This window comes from Sapajus apella, unplaced genomic scaffold (assembly GCF_009761245.1).
Source record: "Sapajus apella isolate SASKATOON/1434 unplaced genomic scaffold, GSC_monkey_1.0 scaffold62, whole genome shotgun sequence".
Taxonomy (NCBI): Eukaryota; Metazoa; Chordata; class Mammalia; order Primates; family Cebidae; genus Sapajus; species Sapajus apella.
Window position 1 is genome coordinate 4,486,005 of NW_022437002.1, and position 20,885 is coordinate 4,506,889.

The 20,885-nt window shown below is 45.1% G+C and overlaps 1 protein-coding gene and 1 non-coding gene across 4 annotated transcripts in view; both read left to right on the forward strand.

The window, feature by feature from the left end:
* ZBTB8B (zinc finger and BTB domain containing 8B) overlaps window positions 1-20,236 on the forward strand; it is a 31,958-nt gene extending 11,722 nt beyond the window's left edge. For 2 of the 3 annotated variants that reach the window (XM_032246766.1, XM_032246765.1), the window contains exons 2-4: window positions 4,240-5,271; window positions 13,540-13,718; window positions 17,523-20,236. In XM_032246766.1, the coding sequence (XP_032102657.1) occupies window positions 4,281-5,271; window positions 13,540-13,718; window positions 17,523-17,840 (1,488 nt within the window). In that variant the 5' untranslated portion in view covers window positions 4,240-4,280 and the 3' untranslated portion in view covers window positions 17,841-20,236. Of the gene's footprint in view, window positions 1-4,239; window positions 5,272-13,539; window positions 13,781-17,522 lie in introns of all 3 variants that reach the window. The other variant, XM_032246767.1, reaches the window with a different exon arrangement.
* On the forward strand, window positions 1,035-1,175 carry LOC116529657. Its single transcript, XR_004259588.1, has one exon. It is a non-coding gene; the product is annotated as a U4 spliceosomal RNA (small nuclear RNA).
* Window positions 20,237-20,885: the final 649 nt, after the last annotated feature.

Sequence of the window (20,885 nt, forward strand, 5' to 3'; positions counted from 1 at the left end):
ACTCAGGAGGCTGAGGCAGGAGAATTGCCTGAACCCAGGAGACGGACGTTGCGGTGAGCCGAGATCGCGCCATTGCACTCCAGCCTGAGTAGCAAGAGTGAAACTCCGTCTCAAAAAAAAAAAAAAAAAAAAGAGCTGTTAGCAGTGGTTTCAGCTGTAGGTAAGCCTTTTGTGATTCCAGTAGAGGGGATGCACTTGGCTATAGGAACCTTTCTAAGCTCAATGGGTCAGTAAGTAAAGGGGTAATAGTTGATGGATGGTTATGTGGTTTTTGTGATGGGGAGGGGAGGGTTTGAGGAACAGGTCAGTATCTCTGTCCTCCTCACTACTAAGTGGATTTTATCCATTTATTTATTTGTTTTGGAGACAGAGTCTCGCTGTATACCTAGGCTGGAGTGCAGTGGTGCGACCTCAGCTCACTGCAACCTGTGCCTCCTGGGGTCAAGTGATTCTCATGCCTCAGCCTCCCAAGTAGCTGAGATTACAGGCACCTGCCACCACACCCGGCTAATTTTTGTATTTTTAGTAGAGATGAGGTTTTGCCATGTTGGCCACACTGGTCTTGAACTCCTGACCTCAGATGATCTGCCTACCTCGGCCTTCCAAAGTGCTGGGATTACAGGTGTGAGCCACCTGCCCACCCTAAGTGGATTTTAAACTTGGTTTATAGCTTATCTACTAAGCAGTTAAGAAAGGAGTATTCCTCGGCTCACGCCTATAATCCCAGCACTTTGGGAGGCAGAGGCGGGTTGATCACGAGGTCAATAGATCGAGACCATCCTGGGCAACATAGTGAAACCCCGTCTCCACTAAAATACAAAAATTAGCTGGGCGTGGTGGTGCGCGCCTGTAGTCCCAGCCTAGGGAGGCTGAGGCAGAAGAGCTACTTGAACCCGGGAGGCAGAGGTTGCAGTGAGCCGAAATCGCACCACTGCACTCCAGCCTGGCACCTGGTGACAGAGTGAGACTCTGTCTCAAAAAAAAAGAAAAAAAGAAAGGAGTATTCCTTTTTTTGCTTAACAAATCTATTTTGTAGCTTTGCGCAGTGACAGTATCATAGCCAATGAGGTTTATCTGAGGCGCGATTATTGCTAATTGAAAAATTTTCCCAATACCCCGCGATGACGACTTGACATATAGTCGGCATTGGCAATTTTTGACAGTCTTTATGGAGACTGAATTAAAAAAAAAAAAATCTATTTTGTCCAAAGCACTCTGCCAGATACTGTAAGTATCAAATTGAGTTAGACATGGCTCATGCTTTCAAAGGGCTTGTAGTTCGCCGACAGAGAAGGACCAGGACATAAATCATAAGCAGGAGTTAACCAAGGGTAGTGGAATCAATCAGTTAGGAGTCTCTCAGTTGCATGAAATGGAAAACCCAACTCAGAGGCCAATCGTGGTGGCTCACATCTGTAATCCCAGCACTTTGAGATTGAGAGGCCAAGGCAGGCAGATCACTTGAGGCCAGGAGTTCAAGACCAGCCTGGGCAACATGGCAAAACCCTGTCTCTACCAAAAATACAAAAAAATTAGCCTGGCTTGGTGGTGGGTACCTGTAGTCCCAGCTACTTGGGAGGCTGAGGTAGGAGGATTGCTTGAACCAGGGAGATGGAGGTTGCAGTGGGCCAAGATCACACCACTGCACGCCAGCCTGGGTACCAGAGTGAGACCCCATCCTCCATCTCAAAAAATAATAATAATAGTATTAAAAAAAGAAAACCCAACTCAGACCAGCTAAAGCGAAAAGGAACTTAATTGGCTTCTGGCACTGCTTGAGTTGGGGCTTCGATGTTGTCCCCAGGCTCCATCAGCCTGAGCTGGGCAGTCATCTTTGTTAGGCTGGTTTCCCTGGTGGTGTAGCAGCAGCATCCTTCACATCCTGCATCCCACAGAGCAGAGAGTGCTCTTTTTTGGAAGTTCCAGCAAATGTTTTATTGCTTTTCATTGGCTCTGAAAGCCACATGGCCATCTCCGAGCCAATCACTGTGGTCAGAGGGTAGGATGCGTTAATTGCATTAGCCTACATTATAGTTTACATACATGGTGCTTGGGGATGGCACCAGCTTTATGCAAAGCATATTGGCCAATAATGGGGGAAGGATGCTTCCATCAAAGCCAAAAAGGGCACTAGAACCAAAAGAATGGGGAATGCATGCTGGCTAGCCCAAGAATCCACCAAATACTTCGGTGTAATGATGATAAAAGGAGACCAGTCTCATTTGTGATCAGCCTGGGCAACATGGTGAAACCCCGTCTCTACTAAAATACAAAAAATTAGCCGGACATGGTGGCATGCACCTGTAATCCCAGCTGCTCGGGAGGCTGAGGCAGGAGAATCGCTTGAGCCCAGGAGGCGGAGGTTGCAGTGAGCTGAGATCACGCCATTGCACTCAAAGCTCTGGATTGGGACACTGGAGACTCGGTGTGGTAGCTTCTGCTTGTAATCTCAGGACTTTGGGAGGTGGAGGCAGGCTTGAGGCACAGAGCTTGAGACCAGCCTGGGCAACATAGCATGACTGCCATCTTACAAAATAATTTTTTTTTTAATTGGCCAGACACAGTGGCATGCACCTCTAGTCCTAGATCTTGGGAGGCTGAAGCAGGAGGGTTGCTTGAGCCCAGAAGTTTGAGGCTGTAGTGAGCTATGGTTATACCATTTGCACTCCAGCTTGGGGAGCAGACCAAGACCCTGTCTCTAAGAAAGAAAACCAGTTTCGACCGGATGCGGTGGCTCACGCCTGTAATCCAAGCACTTTGGAGGCCAAGGCGGGTGGATCAGCTGAGGTCAGGAGTTCAAGACTGGCCTGACCAACATGGTGAAACCCCGTCTTTAAAAAAAGAAAAAGAAAACCAGCTTCAGATTGCTACACTAAAGACTCAACTACTTCTTTTTTTTATTTTTTATTTTTGAGACACAATCTTCTCTTGGTCGCCCAGGCTGGAGTGCAGTGGTGCAATCTGAGCTCACTGCAACCTCCGCCTCCCAAGATCAAGCAGTTTTCCTACCTCAGCCTCCTGAGTAGCTGGGACTACAGGCGCCTGCCACCACGCCCAGCTAATTTTTGTATTTTTAGTAGAGACAAGGTTTTACCATGTTGGCCGGGCTGGTCTCAAACTCCTGACCTCGGTTGATTCGCCTGTCTTGGCCTCCCAAAGTGCTAAGATTACAGGTGTGAGCCACCATGCCCGGCCTCAACTATAATTCTTAGATGTGGATATTTTCTATTCTATATTTTGAACCTTGAAGAAAGTAGAATATAGTAAATTCGAGCATTGGCTCTGGAGGCTAATAGACCTGATTTTGAGTCCTGGATCTGTTACAGCTAGATCATCTCCTACCCTCAATTTCCTTATCAGCACAAGGGAAACAATATAAATATTTACTTATAAGGTTTTTATAAAAATTCATTGAAAGAATTCATGTAAAACAGCACTGTGCTCACATGCAGTTAGCTATAGTTATTTTTGGTTGTTTTTCATAAATTAACTCAGTTGATAACCTCTGATTTTTGTTAGAACCAAAGCAGCCATTATTATCATTATTATTATTACAATTATTATTATTTTTGAGACAGAATCTCACTCTGTCACCCAGGCTGGAGTGCAGTGGTGCGATCTTGGTTCACTGCAGCCTCCACCTCCTGGCTTCAAGCAATTTTCCCACCTCAGCCTTCCTAGTACTTGGGATTACAGGCCTGGCTAATTTTTTTTTTTTTTTTTTTGTTAAGTCGGGGTTTCGCTCTTTTTTCCCAGGCTGGAGTGCAATGGCGCGATCTCAGCTCGCCGCAACCTCCGCCTCCTGGGTTCAGGCAATTCTCCTGCCTCAGCCTTCTGAGTAGCTGGGATTACAGGCACGCGCCACCATGCCCAGCTAATTTTTTGTAGTTTTAGTAGAGACGGGGTTTCACCATGTTGACCAGGATGGTCTCGATCTCTTGACCTCGTGATCCACCCGCCTCGGCCTCTCAAAGTGCTGGGATTACAGGCGTGAGCCACCGCACCCAGCCTAATTTTTGTATTTTTAGCAGAGAAGGGGTTTCACCATGTTGGCCAGGCTGGTCTCAAACTCCTCACTTCAAGTGATCCACCTGCCTTGTCCTCCCAAAGTGCTGGGAAGCCCATATCCTGAAGACACTATTGGACCACTGGTTTTGGAAAAATTGTTTAAAAATTTAAAAAGAAATCTTATTTGTAAAGGTTGGGACTTGTGATTTAACTTAAGAAAAATCTTGGCAGAGATACAGGTTTACTCCGGAGCAGCAGCAGCTGGTGGAGCAATGGAGATGCAATCTTATTATGCCAAGCTTTTGGGGGAGCTGAATGAACAGAGAAAGAGGGACTTTTTCTGTGACTGCAGCATCATTGTGGAAGGGCGGATCTTCAAGGCCCACAGGAACATTTTATTTGCTAACAGTGGCTACTTCCGAGCCCTGCTCATTCACTATATCCAGGACAGCGGACGGCATAGCACTGCCTCCTTGGACATTGTCACCTCTGATGCCTTCTCCACCATCTTAGATTTCCTCTATTCTGGGAAGTTGGATTTGTGTGGGGAGAATGTGATTGAAGTGATGTCAGCTGCCAGCTACCTGCAGATGAATGATGTGGTGAACTTCTGCAAGACATATATCAGGTCATCCCTCGACATTTGCCGAAAGATGGAGAAGGAGGCTGCTGTGGCTGCAGCGGTGGCAGCGGCAGCGGCGGCGGCTGCAGCAGCGGCTGCAGCGGCGGCTCATCAGGTTGACAGTGGAAGCCCCAGTACATGCCGAGAGGGGACCTCCTGTGGTACCAAGAGCTTGGTCTCCTCTCCAGCCAAAGGAGAAAAGCGTGTAGACTGCCTGAGAGAGTCCCCTTGCGGTGACTGTGGAGACTGCCACCCCTTGGAACTGGTGGTGAAAGACAGCCTTGGCTGTGGCTCGGCTGACAGTGACCTCTCTACTCCACCCAACCAGATAGAGCCCAAGGTGGAATTTGATGCTGATGAAGTGGAGGTGGATGTTGGTGAACAGCTGCAGCAGTATGCTGCCCCACTGAGCCTGGCTCACGTGGAGGAGGCCTTGCCCAGCGGCCAGGCAGTTGACTTGGCTTACAGCAACTACCACATGAAGCAGTTCCTGGAGGCGCTGTTGCGCAACAGCGCTGCCCCAAGCAAAGATGATGCAGACCATCACTTTTCTCGGAGTTTGGAGGGAAGACCAGAAAGTGCAGGAGTAGCCATGAGTTCCATGATGGATGTCCAGACTGACTGGTATGGAGAGGACTCAGGTGAGTCCCCTTAGCATTCATCAGCCCTGCCAGTCATTTAGTACATACTTCCTGTTCCTTGTATTCTCCTGTCATCGTGATATTATCACCATCATCGTCACTACCAACATCATCAGTACCATCATTACCAGTACCATAATCATTACAAGTATCACTAGTACCATCATCATCAGTACCACTATCATCACTACCATCATCACCAGTACCATCATCATCATTACCATCATCACCAGTACCATCATCACTACCATCATCATCACTGTCATCATCACCAGTACTATTATCACTACCATCATCACCAGTACCATCATCCTCATTATCATCATCATCACTATCATCACTAGTATCATCATCAGCAGTACCATCATCACTGGTCCCCTCATCATCACTATCATTATCACCAGTACCATCATCATCACTGTCATCATCACCAGTACCATCATCACCAGTATTATCATCACTACCATCATTACCAATACCATCATCACTACCATCATCATCACTGTCATCATCACCAGTACTATTATCACTACCATCATCACCAGTACCATCATCATCACTGTCATCATCACCAGTACCATCATCATCAGTATTATCATCACTACCATCATTACCAATACCATCATCACCAGTACCATCACCATCACTACCATCACCAGTACCATCATCATCATTACCATCATCATCAGTCACCATTGCCACCACCACCACCACCAATATGCATTAATTGAGCACCTATATTTGCAGGGCATTGTTTCTTCATGTATGTTTGTGTTTTACCTCTACAACTAGACTGTAAGCGTGTTGGGGGCAGTTTGGAGACATGGGAGGAACCCACTCTCTTCCACTAACCAGCAGTGGGACCTTGGTTAAATCATTGAATCTCTTTGAGTCTGTTTTGTCATCTATAAAATGGGGATAATCATCTCTGCCCTACCTCTCTCTCACACAGGTTTATTGTGGGGATCAAATTAGAGAGTTTTCAGAACTTTTTCTCACATATCATCTTAGATTTCCTCTATTCTGGGAAGTTGTATTTGTGTGGGGAAAATGTGATTGAAGTGACATCCAGAGATATACGCTCTAGAGATTTATACTGCTCTGTGTCAGCCAGAGTGCTTGACATAGAGTAGGCACTCAGCCTGGTGTGCTTGATGATGCCATCTACTTGAGACTATTTTCTTTTTTCTTGTTTTTAAATTTTTTTTAATAAAGATGGGGTTTCACCATGTTGGTCAGGCTGGTCTTGAACTCCCGACCTCGGGTGATTCACCTGCTTTGGCCTCCAAACTGCTTGGATTACAGGTGTGAGCCACCATGCCCAGCCAAGACTATTTTATTTATGTATTTATTTATTGAGACAGGGTCTCGCTCTGTCACCCAGGCTGAAGTGCTGTGGTGCAATCATGGCTCACTGCAACCTCTGCCTCCCAGGTTCAAGTGATTCTTGTGCCTCAGCCTCCCAGGTAGCTGGGATTGCCATAGGCGCATGCCACCATGCCCAGCTAATTTTTGTATTTTCAGTAGAGACAGGCTTTCACCATGTTGGCCAGGCTCCTATCGACTTCCTGACCTCAAGTGATCCACCTGCCTTGGTCTCCTAAAGTGCTGGGATTACAGGCATGAGCCACTGTGCCCAGCCAACTTGAGACTATTTAGAGCTGGTGTTTGGCTTCATGTGAGCTAATTTTTTTATACGCTTTGGTAGGCTTTTGCATTTTAAGAGAACCTGGTTGTTTCCTTTAACAATTCTGAGAGTCGAGTCAACACGGTTAACTCCTCTTAACAGGTGAGGTAATTGTGTTGCAAGGTGTCTTGTAGGAGGCAAAAATAAACTTGACTCCCACCTTACTGATGAAACGTGGCTTCCAGAACCTCAAGCCAAGGCCAGACGCAGTGGCATGGGCCTGTAATCCCAGTTACTCAGGAGGCTGAGGCAGGAGAATAGCTTGAACCTAGGAGGTAGTTGTTGCAGTGAGCCAAGATCAGGCTACCACACTCCAGCCTGGGTGACAGAGCGAGACTCCCTCTCAAAGCAAAAAACAAAAGAAAAACAAACAAAAAAATAGAACCTCAAGCCAAGAAATTAATGAATTGCAGTCTAGTAGTGAAATATTGAGTAGTGAAAGTCTTTTCCCTTTTTTTTTTTTTTTTAAGCTTCTGATTCTCTGGTTGAAGTAAAAATCTTTTAAATAAAGGAAGATCAGCTATTTTTATTCATTTCTGAATGGCAGTCTCACGACTTTTCTTTTTTTGGGACAGGGTCTCCTGTTGCCCAGGCTAGAGTGCAGTGCACAATCACAACTCACCGTAGCCTCGACCTCCGGAGCTCAGGTGATCCTCCCACTTCAGCATCCCAAGTAGCTGGGACTACAGGCATGCACCATCACACCCAACTAATTTTTTGTATGTTTAATTTATAATAGAGATGAGATCTCCCTATGTTGCTCAGGTTGGTCTCAAACTCCTGGGCTCAAGAGAGCGTCCCACCTCAGCCTCTCAAAGTGCTGGGATTACAGGTATGAGCCACTGCACCTGGCCTGTCTTGAAACTTTCTAATTTCTTTTTTTTTTTGAGACAGGGTCTCACTCTGTTGCCTAGGCTGGAGTGAAATGGTGCAATCTCGGCTCACTGCAACCACAGCCACCTGGGTTCAAGTGAATCTCCTGCCTTAGCCTCCCGAGTAGCTGGGATTACAGGCATGTGCCACCATGTTGGCTAATTTTTGTATTTTTAGTAGATACGGGGTTTCACCATTTTGGCCAGGCTGATCTCAAACTCCTGACTTCAGGTGATCCTCCTGCCTCAGCCTCCCAAAGTGCTAGGATTAGAGGCATGAGCCACCATGCCCGGCCTCAAATTTCATTTTTTAAAAGCAAGAGCACTCAGTATGTCTGATTAAAACTAGACTTGATCCTCGTTAGTATAGTGGTGAGTATCCCTGCCTGTCACGCGGGAGACCGGGGTTCGATTTCCCTTCAAAAAACTTTAAGAAAAAAAATAAAAGAAAAAAGAAAAAAAAAATAGAACTGAAAAACTTGAAAATGGCCAGGTGCAGTGGCTCACACCTATTATCGTAGCTCTTTGAGAGGCCAAGGTGGGAGGATCACTTGAGCCCGGGAGTTTGAGAACAGCCTGGGCAACATGGCAAAACCCCATCTATACAAAAAAAAAAAAAAAAATTAAAAATTAGCCAGGCATCATGGCATGCGCCCATAGTCCTAGCTAGTTGGGAGGCTGAGGTGGGAGCATCAACCTGAGCCTGAGAGGTCGAAGCTGCAGTGAGCTGTGATCATGCCACTGCATTCCAGCCTGGATGACAAAATGAGACTTTGTCTTTAAAAAAAGAAGAAGAAAGAAAAAAAGAAACACTTGAAAAATGCTATTTCTGGTTCTCAGAAACACTGGCTTCACCAGCATTGGGAAGATAGTGGCTGCTTCCATGAACACACCATGGGAACTTGTTGAAATTTTCATTGCCACGTGTATAATGGCATTTCACAGACTGTGACCACCCTTTCACATCCTTGAGACTCTCATGATGCCTTATGTGTTTGACAGAGGAAATACAGAGAAACTGAGACCCAGAGGGGTTTACTGAGTTTATAAGAATGCAGTAGTAAGTTAAGTGGCCCAGCTAAAACCAGAAACCTGGGGTGGCTTCATTTTGTTCATTAAACAAACGGTGAAAGCAACATAATAGAGGATTTCAGTGCAATGATTTTTTCTTTGAACCCCTCTGCGTGTAAACACAAGAAGTATCATGAAATAGGCATTTGGCCCTGTGCCACTCATATTCAAGTCCTCTCCTTAACGGTCTGGAAAGTCAGGCTTCTTGCTACAAGGTGCTGTAGCAAGGCAGCTGCCCTGGCCCCTGGCAATGTCTGTTATTTTCCTGAATTGTGCCTAGAGGGATCTTTTAAAAATTAAATCTGGCTATGAAAATTTGGCCATGTACCTTCCTTGCTTAAAATCCTAGCTGACCAGGAGCGGTGGTTCAGGCCTATGGTCCCAGCTACTCAGGAGGCTGAGGCAGGAGAATCACTTGAACCCAGGAAGTAGAGGTTGCAGTGAGCTGAGATCATGCCACTGCACTCCAGCCTGGGCAACAGAACGAGACTCAATCTCAAAAATAAAAAAAAATCCTAGCGGCTTACAGGTAAAGTCCAAATTTCTTAGCATGTTAGCTCCATGAGGTGCAGGGACTTTTGTCTGTTCTGTTCACTGTTGTATCCCCAGGACCCTAGAACAGAGCCTGACACATAGTGCACAGTATAAATTTGCTGAATAAATGAATGAATGTGACCATCACAATCTAGTTCTTTTTTTTTTTTTTTCCCCCGAAACAGAGTCTCTGTTCCCCAGGCTGGAGTGCAGTGGCGCAATCTCTGCTCTCTGCAACCTCCACCTCCTGGTTCCTGGTTCAAGCAATTCTCCTGCCTCAGCCTCCTGAGTAGCTGGGATTACAGGCACACACCACTATGCCTGGCTAATTTTTGTATTTTTAGTAGAGACGGGGTTTCACCATGATGGCCAGGCTGGTCTTGAACTCCTAACCTTGTGATCCACATGCCTCAGCCTCCCAAAGTGCTGGGATTACAGGTATGAGCCACTGTGCCCAACCTCACAATCTAGTTCTTGTCCCTTCCTTGTTCTAATTCCTAACCCCCACTTTGTACTTCGTATTCTCATTTACCTCTAAGTCTAAGCATGTGTTCTTCTTCTGCCTGAGATACCTTTCTCTGTCTTGAACTCCCAGTGAACTCCTGTTCATCTTTTAAAACCTTGCTCAAAGTTAACCTTTTCTGTGAAATCATCTCTTAACTCGTAGGGAAAGTGATCACTTTTTAATTTATATTTCTTTATCACTTTGAACTTTGCATGTGTGCATCATATTGTATGAATATGTTTACATGTCTTTCCTGCTGAACTTAACTTCTTGAGGGAGGAAACAGGTGTCTTACAATGCCTGGCATGTAAGAGGATTCAGGTGAGCTGTCGATTGGGGAAGTGAGATCAGGAAAGAGGAAGAAAGTGAGACAATCCATACTTTTCTGATGGAGAAATAGTTAACAGTTATTTTTTCCAAGGACTTACGCTGGACCCATTTACTTTATGTTTTTGTAGGTAATCAGGAAGAAGTGTGTGGCACAAAGCCAAGGTGATGGAGGTAAATAACAAGGAGTTTCTACAATGCCAGAGGAGTGAGCAGGGTGATGAGCTATGAGCTGCTGCTTTGATCCTAGGAAACAGGTTGTCATTCATGGCCGGGCACTGTGGCTCACACCTGAGATCCCAACACTTTGGGAGGCCAAGACTGGTGGATCACCTGGGGTTAAGAGTTCGAGACCAGCCTGACCAACATCGTGAAGCTCCTGTCTCTACTAAAAATACAAAAGTAGCTGGGCATGGTGGTACATGCCTGTAATCCCAGCTACTTGGGAGGCTGACACAGGAGATTCACTTGAACCTGGGATGTAGAGGTTGCAGTGAGCTGAGATTGTGCCATTGCACTCCAGCCTGTGCAACAAAAGTGAAACTCCATCTCAAAAAAAAAAAAAAAATCAGCTGCGTGTGGTGGCACATGCCTATAATCCCAGCTACTCGGGGAGCTGAGGTGGGAGGATCACCTGAACCTGGGAGGTAGAGGCTGCAGTGAGCCATGATCATGCCACTGCACTCCTGCCCAGCTAACAGAGGGAGATTCTGTGTCAAAACAAGCCTGACCAACATGGTGAAACTGTCTCTACTAAAAATAAAAAAATTAGCCAGGTGCAGTGGTGCGCACCTGTAATCCCAGCTTCTCCAAAGGCTGAGGCAGGAGAATCACTTGAACCCAGGAGGCGGAGGTTGCAGTGAGCTGAGATCGTGCCACTGCACTCCAACTTGGGTGACAGAATAAGACTCCATCTCAGGAAAACAAAACAAACCAAAACAAAACAGATAATCATTCCTGTTTTACTTGTACCTCAGGATCAGTGTGAGCAGTGAGAGATTTAACAATCCCACATATGTGAGCAGTGATGAGCTTTGAGCTGCTGTTTTTATCCTGGGAAACAGATTTTAGAGTCACTGTAGATTATGCAAAATGTTAGGGACTATTAGGATAGGAACTAGAAACCAAAGACAGTTTCCACCTTTATGTAAAGGATGCTGGATTCTCACATTCAATTCGGTGTGCCATACTTTTTATAGCACCTCAGGAAAAACAGAGCCAGTTAGGTATCCCAAGCCAGCCCCAGATAAAAAGAGTTACTCCGGTGTTGACAAAGACCACAAGAGCCTGGACTGCTTACCTGGTGAAAAGAAATTCTGAGGAAATGACAGTGCAAATGTTGACACTTGCAAGTGTTCATTATGTGCCACGTGCTTTGCTTTATGTGTTACTTTATTTCATTCTTACCACAATCTTTTGAGGTGGGAACTGTTATCATACCTGTTTTACAGATGAGGAAAGTAAGGCACAGAGAAGCTAAGTGAGATGTCCAGGGTCACACGGCTGATCAGTACTAGGGCCAGGACTTGACCAGTGCTTGGAAAGCTTGAGTCACTTGTGCTTCATGGGTGATACGATATGATATAACCAAAGTCTGTAAATCTCACGGAGCATGGAGAGAATAAATCTCAGGCTGGGCATGGTGGCTCACGCCTGTAATCCCAGCACTTTGGGAGGCTGAGGTGGGCAGATCACCTGAAGTCAGGAGTTTGAGACCAGCCTGGCCAACATGGTGAAACCCCACCTCTATTAAAAATACAAAAATTAGCTGAGTGTGGTGGCGGGTGCCTGCAATCCCAGCTACCCCGGAGGCTGAGGCAGGAGAATCACTTGAATCCAGGAGGTAGAGGTTGCAGTAAGCCGAGATTGTGTTACTACACTCCAGCCTGGGCAACAGAGTGAGATGCCGTCTCAATAAATAAAATAAAGAACAAATCTTGGAATATAGTTGGCCCTCTGTGTCCATAGCTTCTGCATTTGTGAATTCAACTAACCATGCATGGGAAAATACAGTATTCACAGGATCCGCAGGACTGACTTTGGGACTTAAGCATTGTTGGATTTTGGTATCCAAGGAGCATACTGGAACCAATTCCCAGTTGATACCAAGGGATGACCATAGCAATAAGTGTAACTTACAGAACTTGAGCGGAACAGTTTCTATACATGTGAGCGATAATCATACTCTCACCTTAATGGTTATATGAGCAAGGTGAGGTAATAAATTAGAAAAGGATTTAAGTGAATTCCTGGATATTTGATGATTTCAGATATGTACAGTTAATATAAATTCCAAACAACAATTTAGGGTCTGTATCATAGCAAGCCTCTTCTATGTAGGCCTGGAAAACAATCTTAGGAACTACCGTCCAAGAAGCATGAATTCTGGTCTAGAAATCTGATCCATCATAACTGAGTTTTCCAAGTTCTGAAGGTAGTGAGATCAATTCAGAGGGTTGTATCAGTCAGCTCAGGCTGCCACAACAGAGTGCCCCAGACTGGGAAGCTTAAACAGCAGAAATGTAGCCTCATAGTTCTAGAGGCCAAAGTCCGAGATCAGGATGTCAGCAGAGTTGGCTTCTGGTGAGATCTGTCTTCCTGAATTGCAGATGGCAGCCTTCCCACTGTGTCCTCACATAGGCTTTCCTCTGTGTGTGTGCTAGGGTTGGGGATGAGAGGAATGGCGGGGGGGAATGCAGAGAGGAGGAGACAGAGATCAGTCAATCTCTGGTGTCTCTTCTTATAAGGAAACCAGTCCTAACGTTAGTTAATCATTATAAACTCATTTAACCTTAATTACCTTCTTAAGGGCTTTATCTCCAAACACAGACTTCAAGGTATGAATTTTAGTGGGACACAAATCAGTCCATAACAGAGTTTCACCCAGCAGTCTTAAAATGAAACCGAATAGAATACTATCAGGGTGAGTATTGTTTTGAGAAACTTCCAGTTATCCTCATAAGGCACGTGTGTTCTGAGGTTGTCATGTGAGCTGAGTTTCTAACTGTGAGTCACAGAGAAGTGTGGAAGCTGGTGCCTTATGGCATTCCTGACCTTAGAAGAAGTTCACTGTACTCTGCCCTGGGGCTTAATGGGAGCCAGACTGAGTTGGAATTGCAGGCGACATCTTGCTGTTGGCTGTTGGTGGAGTGGGTGTCCTCCTCCTCCATCTGGGCTGGTAGAATTCCCCAGCTGTGGATCCCATCCACTGGCTGGTAGCCAGGGTTGTCACTGCGTACAACATAGCTAAATGAAAGCATTTGGTTCCGCAGGTGATGTGTTGGTGGTCCCCATCAAGCTCCACAAGTGTCCTTTCTGCCCTTATACTGCCAAACAGAAGGGCATCCTCAAGCGGCACATCCGTTCACACACGGGCGAGCGGCCCTACCCCTGTGAGACCTGCGGCAAGAGGTTCACGCGACAGGAGCACCTGCGGAGCCACGCCTTGAGTGTAAGTTCGAGCTGGCCATGCCCTCCTGGCAAGAGCGATTGATGATATCATCTAATGTCAGGGTAAATCCAGTTGTCTTTCATTTCTCTGTCTACTGGGGTATTTGAAAATTGTTTCTGCTACTAAATTAAAGCTCAGGTGGTGGCACTTACAGAAAGTTAAAACTTTATATGCTAGAGTTAAGTTTTAAATTTAAGTTAAAACAGACGGTTTTCTTTTCTTTTTTTTTTTTTTTTTTGACATGGGGTTTCACTATGTTGGCCAGGCTGGTCTCGAACTCCTGACCTCAAGTGATCCACAAGCCTCGGCCTCCCAAAGTGCTGGGATTACAGGTGTGAGCCACTGCGCCCGGCCTTTTTTTTTTTTTTTTAAACAGACAGTTTTCTAACGGGAAGAGCCAAGAAAGTTTAGATCCTGATAAGAGGTGATTATTGTAATGTAGAGAACAACAGGGCTCAGACAGGATTGTGGATCTCTTCCCACCAGTGTGATACCAAAGGTAAGCTGCATCCTCAGTTTCCCACCCAACCCCAGCACTGGGGGTGGGGGAAGGGTGTACTGCCGTGTATACAGCCACCTGTGGCAGCAAAGAGGGCTCCTGCCCAAGGAGACCCTCCGCCCTAACGAGCTGCCCCCTAGGATTGTCTCCATGTGAGCTGGTGATTCCAGCCAGCTGAGAAGCATTCAGGCCACTTAGAAAGATGTTGCATTTATTTATTTATCTATTTAAACTTTTAGGTTCAGAGGTGCATGAGAAGGTTTGTTATATAGGTAAACTGATGTCACAGGGGTTTCTTGTACAGATTATTTAATCACCCAGGAATTTGTTTTCTTTTCTGCTCCTCTCCTGCCTCCTAGCCTCCACCCTCCAGTAAATCCAGTGTCTCTTACCTTCTTTGTATTCCTAAGTTCTCATCATTTAGCTCCCACTTATAAGAGAGAACATGTTGTATTTGGTTTTCTGTTCCTATGTTAGTTTGCTGAGGATAATAGCCTCCAGCTCTATCCATGTTCCGACAAAACACATGATCTGTTTCCTTTTTATGGCTGCAGATGTTGCATTTTATGATCTTTTTTGTTTGTTTGTTTGAGACAGAGTCTCAGTTTGTCACCCAGGTTGGAGAGATCACAGCTCACTGCAGCCTTGACCTTCCAAGACACAGGTGATCCTCCCACCTTAGCTCCCACCCAAGTAGCTGGGACCACAGGCACACACTACCACACTCAGCTAATGTTTGAATTTTTTTTGTAGAGACAGGGTTTTTCCAGGTTGCCCAGGCTATCTTGAACTCCTGGGCTCAAGCAATCTGCCTGCTTCAGCCTCCCAAAGTGTTGGGATTATAGGAATGAGCCACCATGTGCAGCTATGATCATCTTTGAGCAAGACAATCAGTGTTTGGGAAATCTAGCATACAAATAGTTTGAACTTCAGTGGACACTCTTAAGCATATGAAAACCCTCAGAAAGGGAGAAAATATTTGCAAGGCATATATCTGCTAAGAGTCTAGTATCCAGAATAAATAAAGAATTTTATAATGCAACAGTAAAAGGATGAATATTAAACCTGGGCAAAGGATTTGAATAGACATTTCTTGGGAAAACATAGTCAAATGGCCAATAAGCACATGAAAAGATGCTCAACATCATTAGTCATAGGGTAAATGCAAATCAAAGCCACCCTGAGATGCCACTTTCCACCCGCTAGGACTATTCTAATTGTGGACTGGTGCTCCTGCATCAGCCTCTCCCCGTCTCTGCCTCTTGTGTGTATCTTGCATCTAGAGCTCTTTAAACGGGAGGCTGTGATTGGTTCACAGAGCCCCCATTGGCGGGAGTTCTTGAAAAGTGTGCATGTTAAAAGATAGTTCCTAGGCCTAGTGTGGTGGCTCACACCTGTAATCCAAGCACTTTGGGAGGCTGAGGGGGACAGATCATCTGAGGTCAGGAGTTTGAGACCAGTCTTGCCAATGTGGCAGAACCCCTCTCTACTAAAAATACAAAAAAAAAAAAAATTACCCAGGCATGGTGGCACCTGCCTGTAGTCCCAGCTCATCAGGAGGGAGGCGGGAAATCGCTTGAACCCGGGAGACGGAGGTTGCAGTGCACCGAGATGGGGCCACTGCACTTCAGCCTGGGTGACAGAGCAAGACTCTGTCTCAAAAAACAAAAACAAAAACACCACTCAATTAAAAAAAAAAAAAGTTCCTTATACAGAGGGGACCCCTGGGACTGCTGCCTTTAGGATGAGCTGTGTGGGGTAGGAAATCAGCTTCCCTTTTCCAGTATGCAAAGCTCTTCTCATATGTAAGTGACACATTTACCAATGAGAAAGTCAAGAGCAAAGCAGCTGCTGGCACATCTGGGGAATATAGCTATCTACTCTAACAAATCTGCCTTCCTAATAATTAAACAATCCAAGGTACATAAAAAACTATGTTAATTACCAAAGGTGTCCAATGAGAGGGGGGAAAAAATGTCAAAAATCCTAATGAAAGCCAAAGACAGTGGTGCACACCTATATTCCCAGCTACTTGGGAGACTGAGGCAGGATGATCACTTGAGCCCAAAAGTTCAAGTCCAGCCTGGGCAACATAGCAAGACAGCAAGACCCCATCTCTAAAAAGGAAAAAAAAAAAATCCTGGCCCGGTATGCAGGTATGCTGGCTCACGCTTGATATCTCAACACCTTAGAAGGCCAAGGTGGAAGGATCACTTTAGACCAGGAGTTCGAGACCAGCCTGGGCAACATAGTGATACTCCACCTCTACAAGAAATAAAAAATTAGCCAGGCATGGTGGTGCATGGGTGCCTGTGGTCCCAGCTTCTTGAGAGGCTGGGACAGAAGGATCACTTGAGCCCATTAGTGAGCTATGATCATGTCACTGCACTCTAGCCTGGGTGACAGAGCAAGACCCTGTCTCTGAAAAAGAAAAAAAAATCCTAATCAGTTCACTTTCACTTGAGTGCCCTTTGTGTGCCAAGCACTAGGGATACAGTAAGGAATGAGACAGACTCTGTCCCTGCCCTCTTGGAGCTTACACTTTAGTGAATTTTATCAACAATTTGTGAGAAGTACAGCAAAGGAAGAAGTATGGGTGAGAATCACTAGCTGGGGGCCCTAACTGGCCTAGAGCATTAGAAAAGACCTCCTTCCAAAGTGTTCATTGGGGTGAGGGGTTGATGGGGAGAAGGGAATGTTCCACATGTGTCCAATGGCTCTGGGGTGGAAAGAACCTTGGTAAGATGAAGACTCATATGGTTGGATCTCTGTCCCCACCCAAACCTCATGTTGAAATGTAATCCCCAATGCTGGAAGTGGGGCCTTGTGGGAGGTGATTGGATCATGGGGACAGTTTCTTATGGTTTAATGCCATCCCTCCTTGGTGCTGTCATCATGATAGTGAGTTCTCGTACAAGCTGGTTGTTTGAAAAAATGTGGTGCCTCCCCCTTCTCTCTCCCCACTGCTCTGGCCATGTGAAGTACCCGCTCCCCCTTTGCCTTCTGCCATGATTGTAAGTTTCCTGAGGACTCCCTAAAAGCTGAGCAGATGCCAGCATCATGCTTCCTATACAGCCTGTGGAACTGTCAGCCATTTAAACCTCTTTTCTTCATAAATTACCCAATCTCAGGTATTTCTTTGTAGCAGTGCAAGAACAGACTAACACAAAGACTGTGGCAGAGAATGCAGGTGGAGTGAGGAGAAAGGAGTCTGGAGGGTCAGGCAGGGGCCAGATTACAAAGAGCTTGTGGAAAAGGCTCATCTCCTTTTTTGTGACATTTATTGTGTCCGCTTGTGATTACAGGTCCACAGATCCAACCGTCCAATCATCTGCAAGGGCTGCAGAAGAACATTCACGAGTCATCTGTCCCAGGGGCTGCGGCGCTTTGGGCTGTGTGACAGCTGCACCTGCGTTACAGACACACCCGACGATGACGATGATTTGATGCCCATCAATCTTAGCTTGGTGGAAGCTTCATCCGAAAGCCAAGAAAAGAGTGATACAGACAATGACTGGCCAATCTATGTGGAGTCGGGTGAGGAAAATGACCCCACTGGAGATGATTCTGATGACAAACCACAAATTCGTCCCAACTTATCAGATCGAGAGACACTTACGTAGCAATAAACTGGTGGGAGAGAAGTTTTAGAACTTGTTAGTGCACACTCTGTTGCTGAAAGACACCATTTGTCCAATTTTGTGGAACCCTGAGAGGAACATTTTTTCACTGTTAATGATATGTGCATTTTTATTAGACTATCTAATATAGGTTGGATTTTGTGACTCAAAGGACAGATAACTTTTTTGTGTGGTGCCCTTGGTTTCTGAGGGCTTTGCTGGCCACTCCTTAGTTCTGAGTGAATCAAGGCAGTTTCTGAGGTCTCCTGTTTTTCTTGCTGTGCGTCCAAACTCTGGTTAGGAGAAAGATAAGAAAATATCCACGTTTGTTTTTCTATTGACTCAGTCCTCTGCATTCCTTTGTTATCCTCTTTCTCTGAAAACCCTTAAGTTGTGGGATCAGCTTTGCCTTTGCCAGGCCTTTCCTAATGAATTCCACATTAAATTTTCTGGCAAAGTATTAAAGAGAAGCCTTCATTGATATAAAGCAGGCAGGGAGGTCTGGCTACATGATCATAAAAGGTACTCTCTAAATCTAGGACGGCAGTTTTAAAGGCTTGCAGTATTTATGGGTAGACAAACATGGGGATGATCTGAAAGACTCATTATGGCATCCTGACTTGCCCAGTTGAATTACATTTTAATTTAGCCCTGAAAAGGGAGGCTGTGAGCCCAGGTCTGGATGGTTTCCCTGTCTGGTTTGGTATTTGACGATTCTATACATACCACCTGTTCTGTTATCATAAAACAAGTCATTTGGGCAAAACTCAAAATGCTCCCCTACGTTTTCCAGCATTTTCTAAAAGTTAGAGCTGTGTAACTTGGAAATGTAGCCGCCCTTGACATTCTTTTACTTAGTTTATGCTGATGCAGGGCAGGTGAGCCCAAAAATTGGGGCTTAGCCCAGGGGAGCTCTTGGCTTCACCCAGGAAAGAATTCAAGGGTGAGCCAGTGGTGTTAGACAGCAACTTGTATTGAAGCAGTAGTGCACAGCAGCAGCAGAGGGGCCGCTCCTTGCGGAGCAGGGCTACCCCACAGGCAGTGTGCCCAGAGTGGCAGCTCAGAGGCCAGTCGTTACTCATATTTATACCCACTTTTAGTTAAATACAAATTAAGGAGCAGATTATGCAGCAATATTTAGGAAAGTGGTGGTAACTTCCAAGTCGCTGGGTGGTTGCCAAGATAAGGGGCAGTGACTTCCAGGTGTTGCCATGGCAATGGTAATTAACATGGCACAGTGATGAGCATTTCTTATGGAAAGCTGCTTCCTGCACCCCCCACCACCACTGCCCTGTTTTAGCTAGTCCTCAATTTGGTCCATGTCTGAGTCCGGTCTTTGGAGTTGAGTCCTGCCTTCTACCTCATTGCCTAGAATTTTAATTGGAGGGAAAGTATAAGCCCATATCACCAAGTTACATTTCTAAAACGTTCATCTTTCAAAAGATCCTCCTGAGGGAAAGGGAAGGTTAGTAGTCAACTTTTAAAAACAGTCTACTTTTCACCCACTTCGCAGCCACACAATCATTGTAACAAAAGAGGCTGAAACTCTAAAGGGCTAAAGGGCAGGCAGTATTAGGAATTAGGAATGTAATTGAAGGCACTTCCCATAGTTTTGTCTTGTGTTAAAATATCCAAAACAGATTTTAAAAGAAATCTTTTCTTCCTTTAAGTATAGTTGTGTTTCAAAAGGTGGTAAAGTCACTTTTCTTTCTGTCTCTTGAACAACAAAAGTCAAAGACATTATCAGTTGGCTTGTAAATGTTAGCCAAAGCATAGAAAAGTGTTTAAGAGGTACTTTTCAATAGTAGTTAAAACTGCAACAGTGTAATTCAAACTGTGGCCCACAGATAGGCACTGTTCTGTGAATTGTTTTCAACCAGTCTGCTACAAGGAATGTCAGAAATTAAGACTATGCACGTAGAAACATTGATAACACTTTGACATTGCTGTGACTCATGGTTTTGTCTTCTTGAGTGGGGTATAGACCAGCTCAGGTCTGCTTAGCTAGAGACCCACATGGTGCAGAAGTTGGATACCCGCCTGTATAATAGGGCCACATATTGGTTTGCAGTAGATTGGAAATTTTAAAACTTCTTTTAACACAGGTAGTTTGATAAATATCGTTCTTGACTGAGGGCAGTGGCTCACACCTGTAATCCTAGCACTTTGGGAGACCGAGGCAGGTGGAACACTTGAGGTCAGGAGTTTGAGACCAACCTGGCTAACATGGCGAAACCCCTACAAAAGCTAGCCAGGAATGGTGGCACGTGCCTGTAATCCCAGCTACGAGCATCACTTAAGCCCAGGAGGCAGAGGTTGCAGTGAACTGAGATCGTGCCCTGCACTCCAGCCTGGGCAACAGAGTGAAACCCTGTCTCAAAAAATAAATAAATAAGAAAGAAAAATATCATTCTAGATCAAGAAAATTATCAGAGACCAGAGATACTTATCTGAAATAAAAACATTAACTGTTATTTTAAAAGTGGGACCTCAGCAAAAAGGAAACCTAAATGGATGTGTAGAAGATCTACTTGGCCAGGAACAGTGTTTGATATTTTTGCTTTCTCTGTTTAAATTATCTCTGATGTTTTGATGACTTTTCTACCTCATAATTCAACTTTTCTGCCTGCTTTCTCCAGTGGAGCTATGGTCTTCAGTGATTCCGTGACCTATTCATATCACTGGGTAAAACATTTTACAGTAGAGATTTCACTGTAGGACAGTGATTCTCAGTTGGGGGTGATTTTTGTGCCTTTCAGGTTGCTACTGGCATCTAGTGTGTAGAGGCCGGAGAAGCTGCCAAACATCCTAAAATGCACAGGACAGTCCTCACAAGAAAGAATTGTCTAATTCAAAATATCAGTAGTAACAAGGTTGAGAAACTCTGCTGTGAGATAAAGTAGGATTTTTTTAAAGGGATCTGTCATGAATGGACTCAATTTTGTGTTCTATATTAAGCTACCTTTTACCTTCATAATATTTATTTATTTATTTTTAATTTTATGTATGTATTTATTTTGAGATGGAGTTTCGCTCTTGTCACCTAGG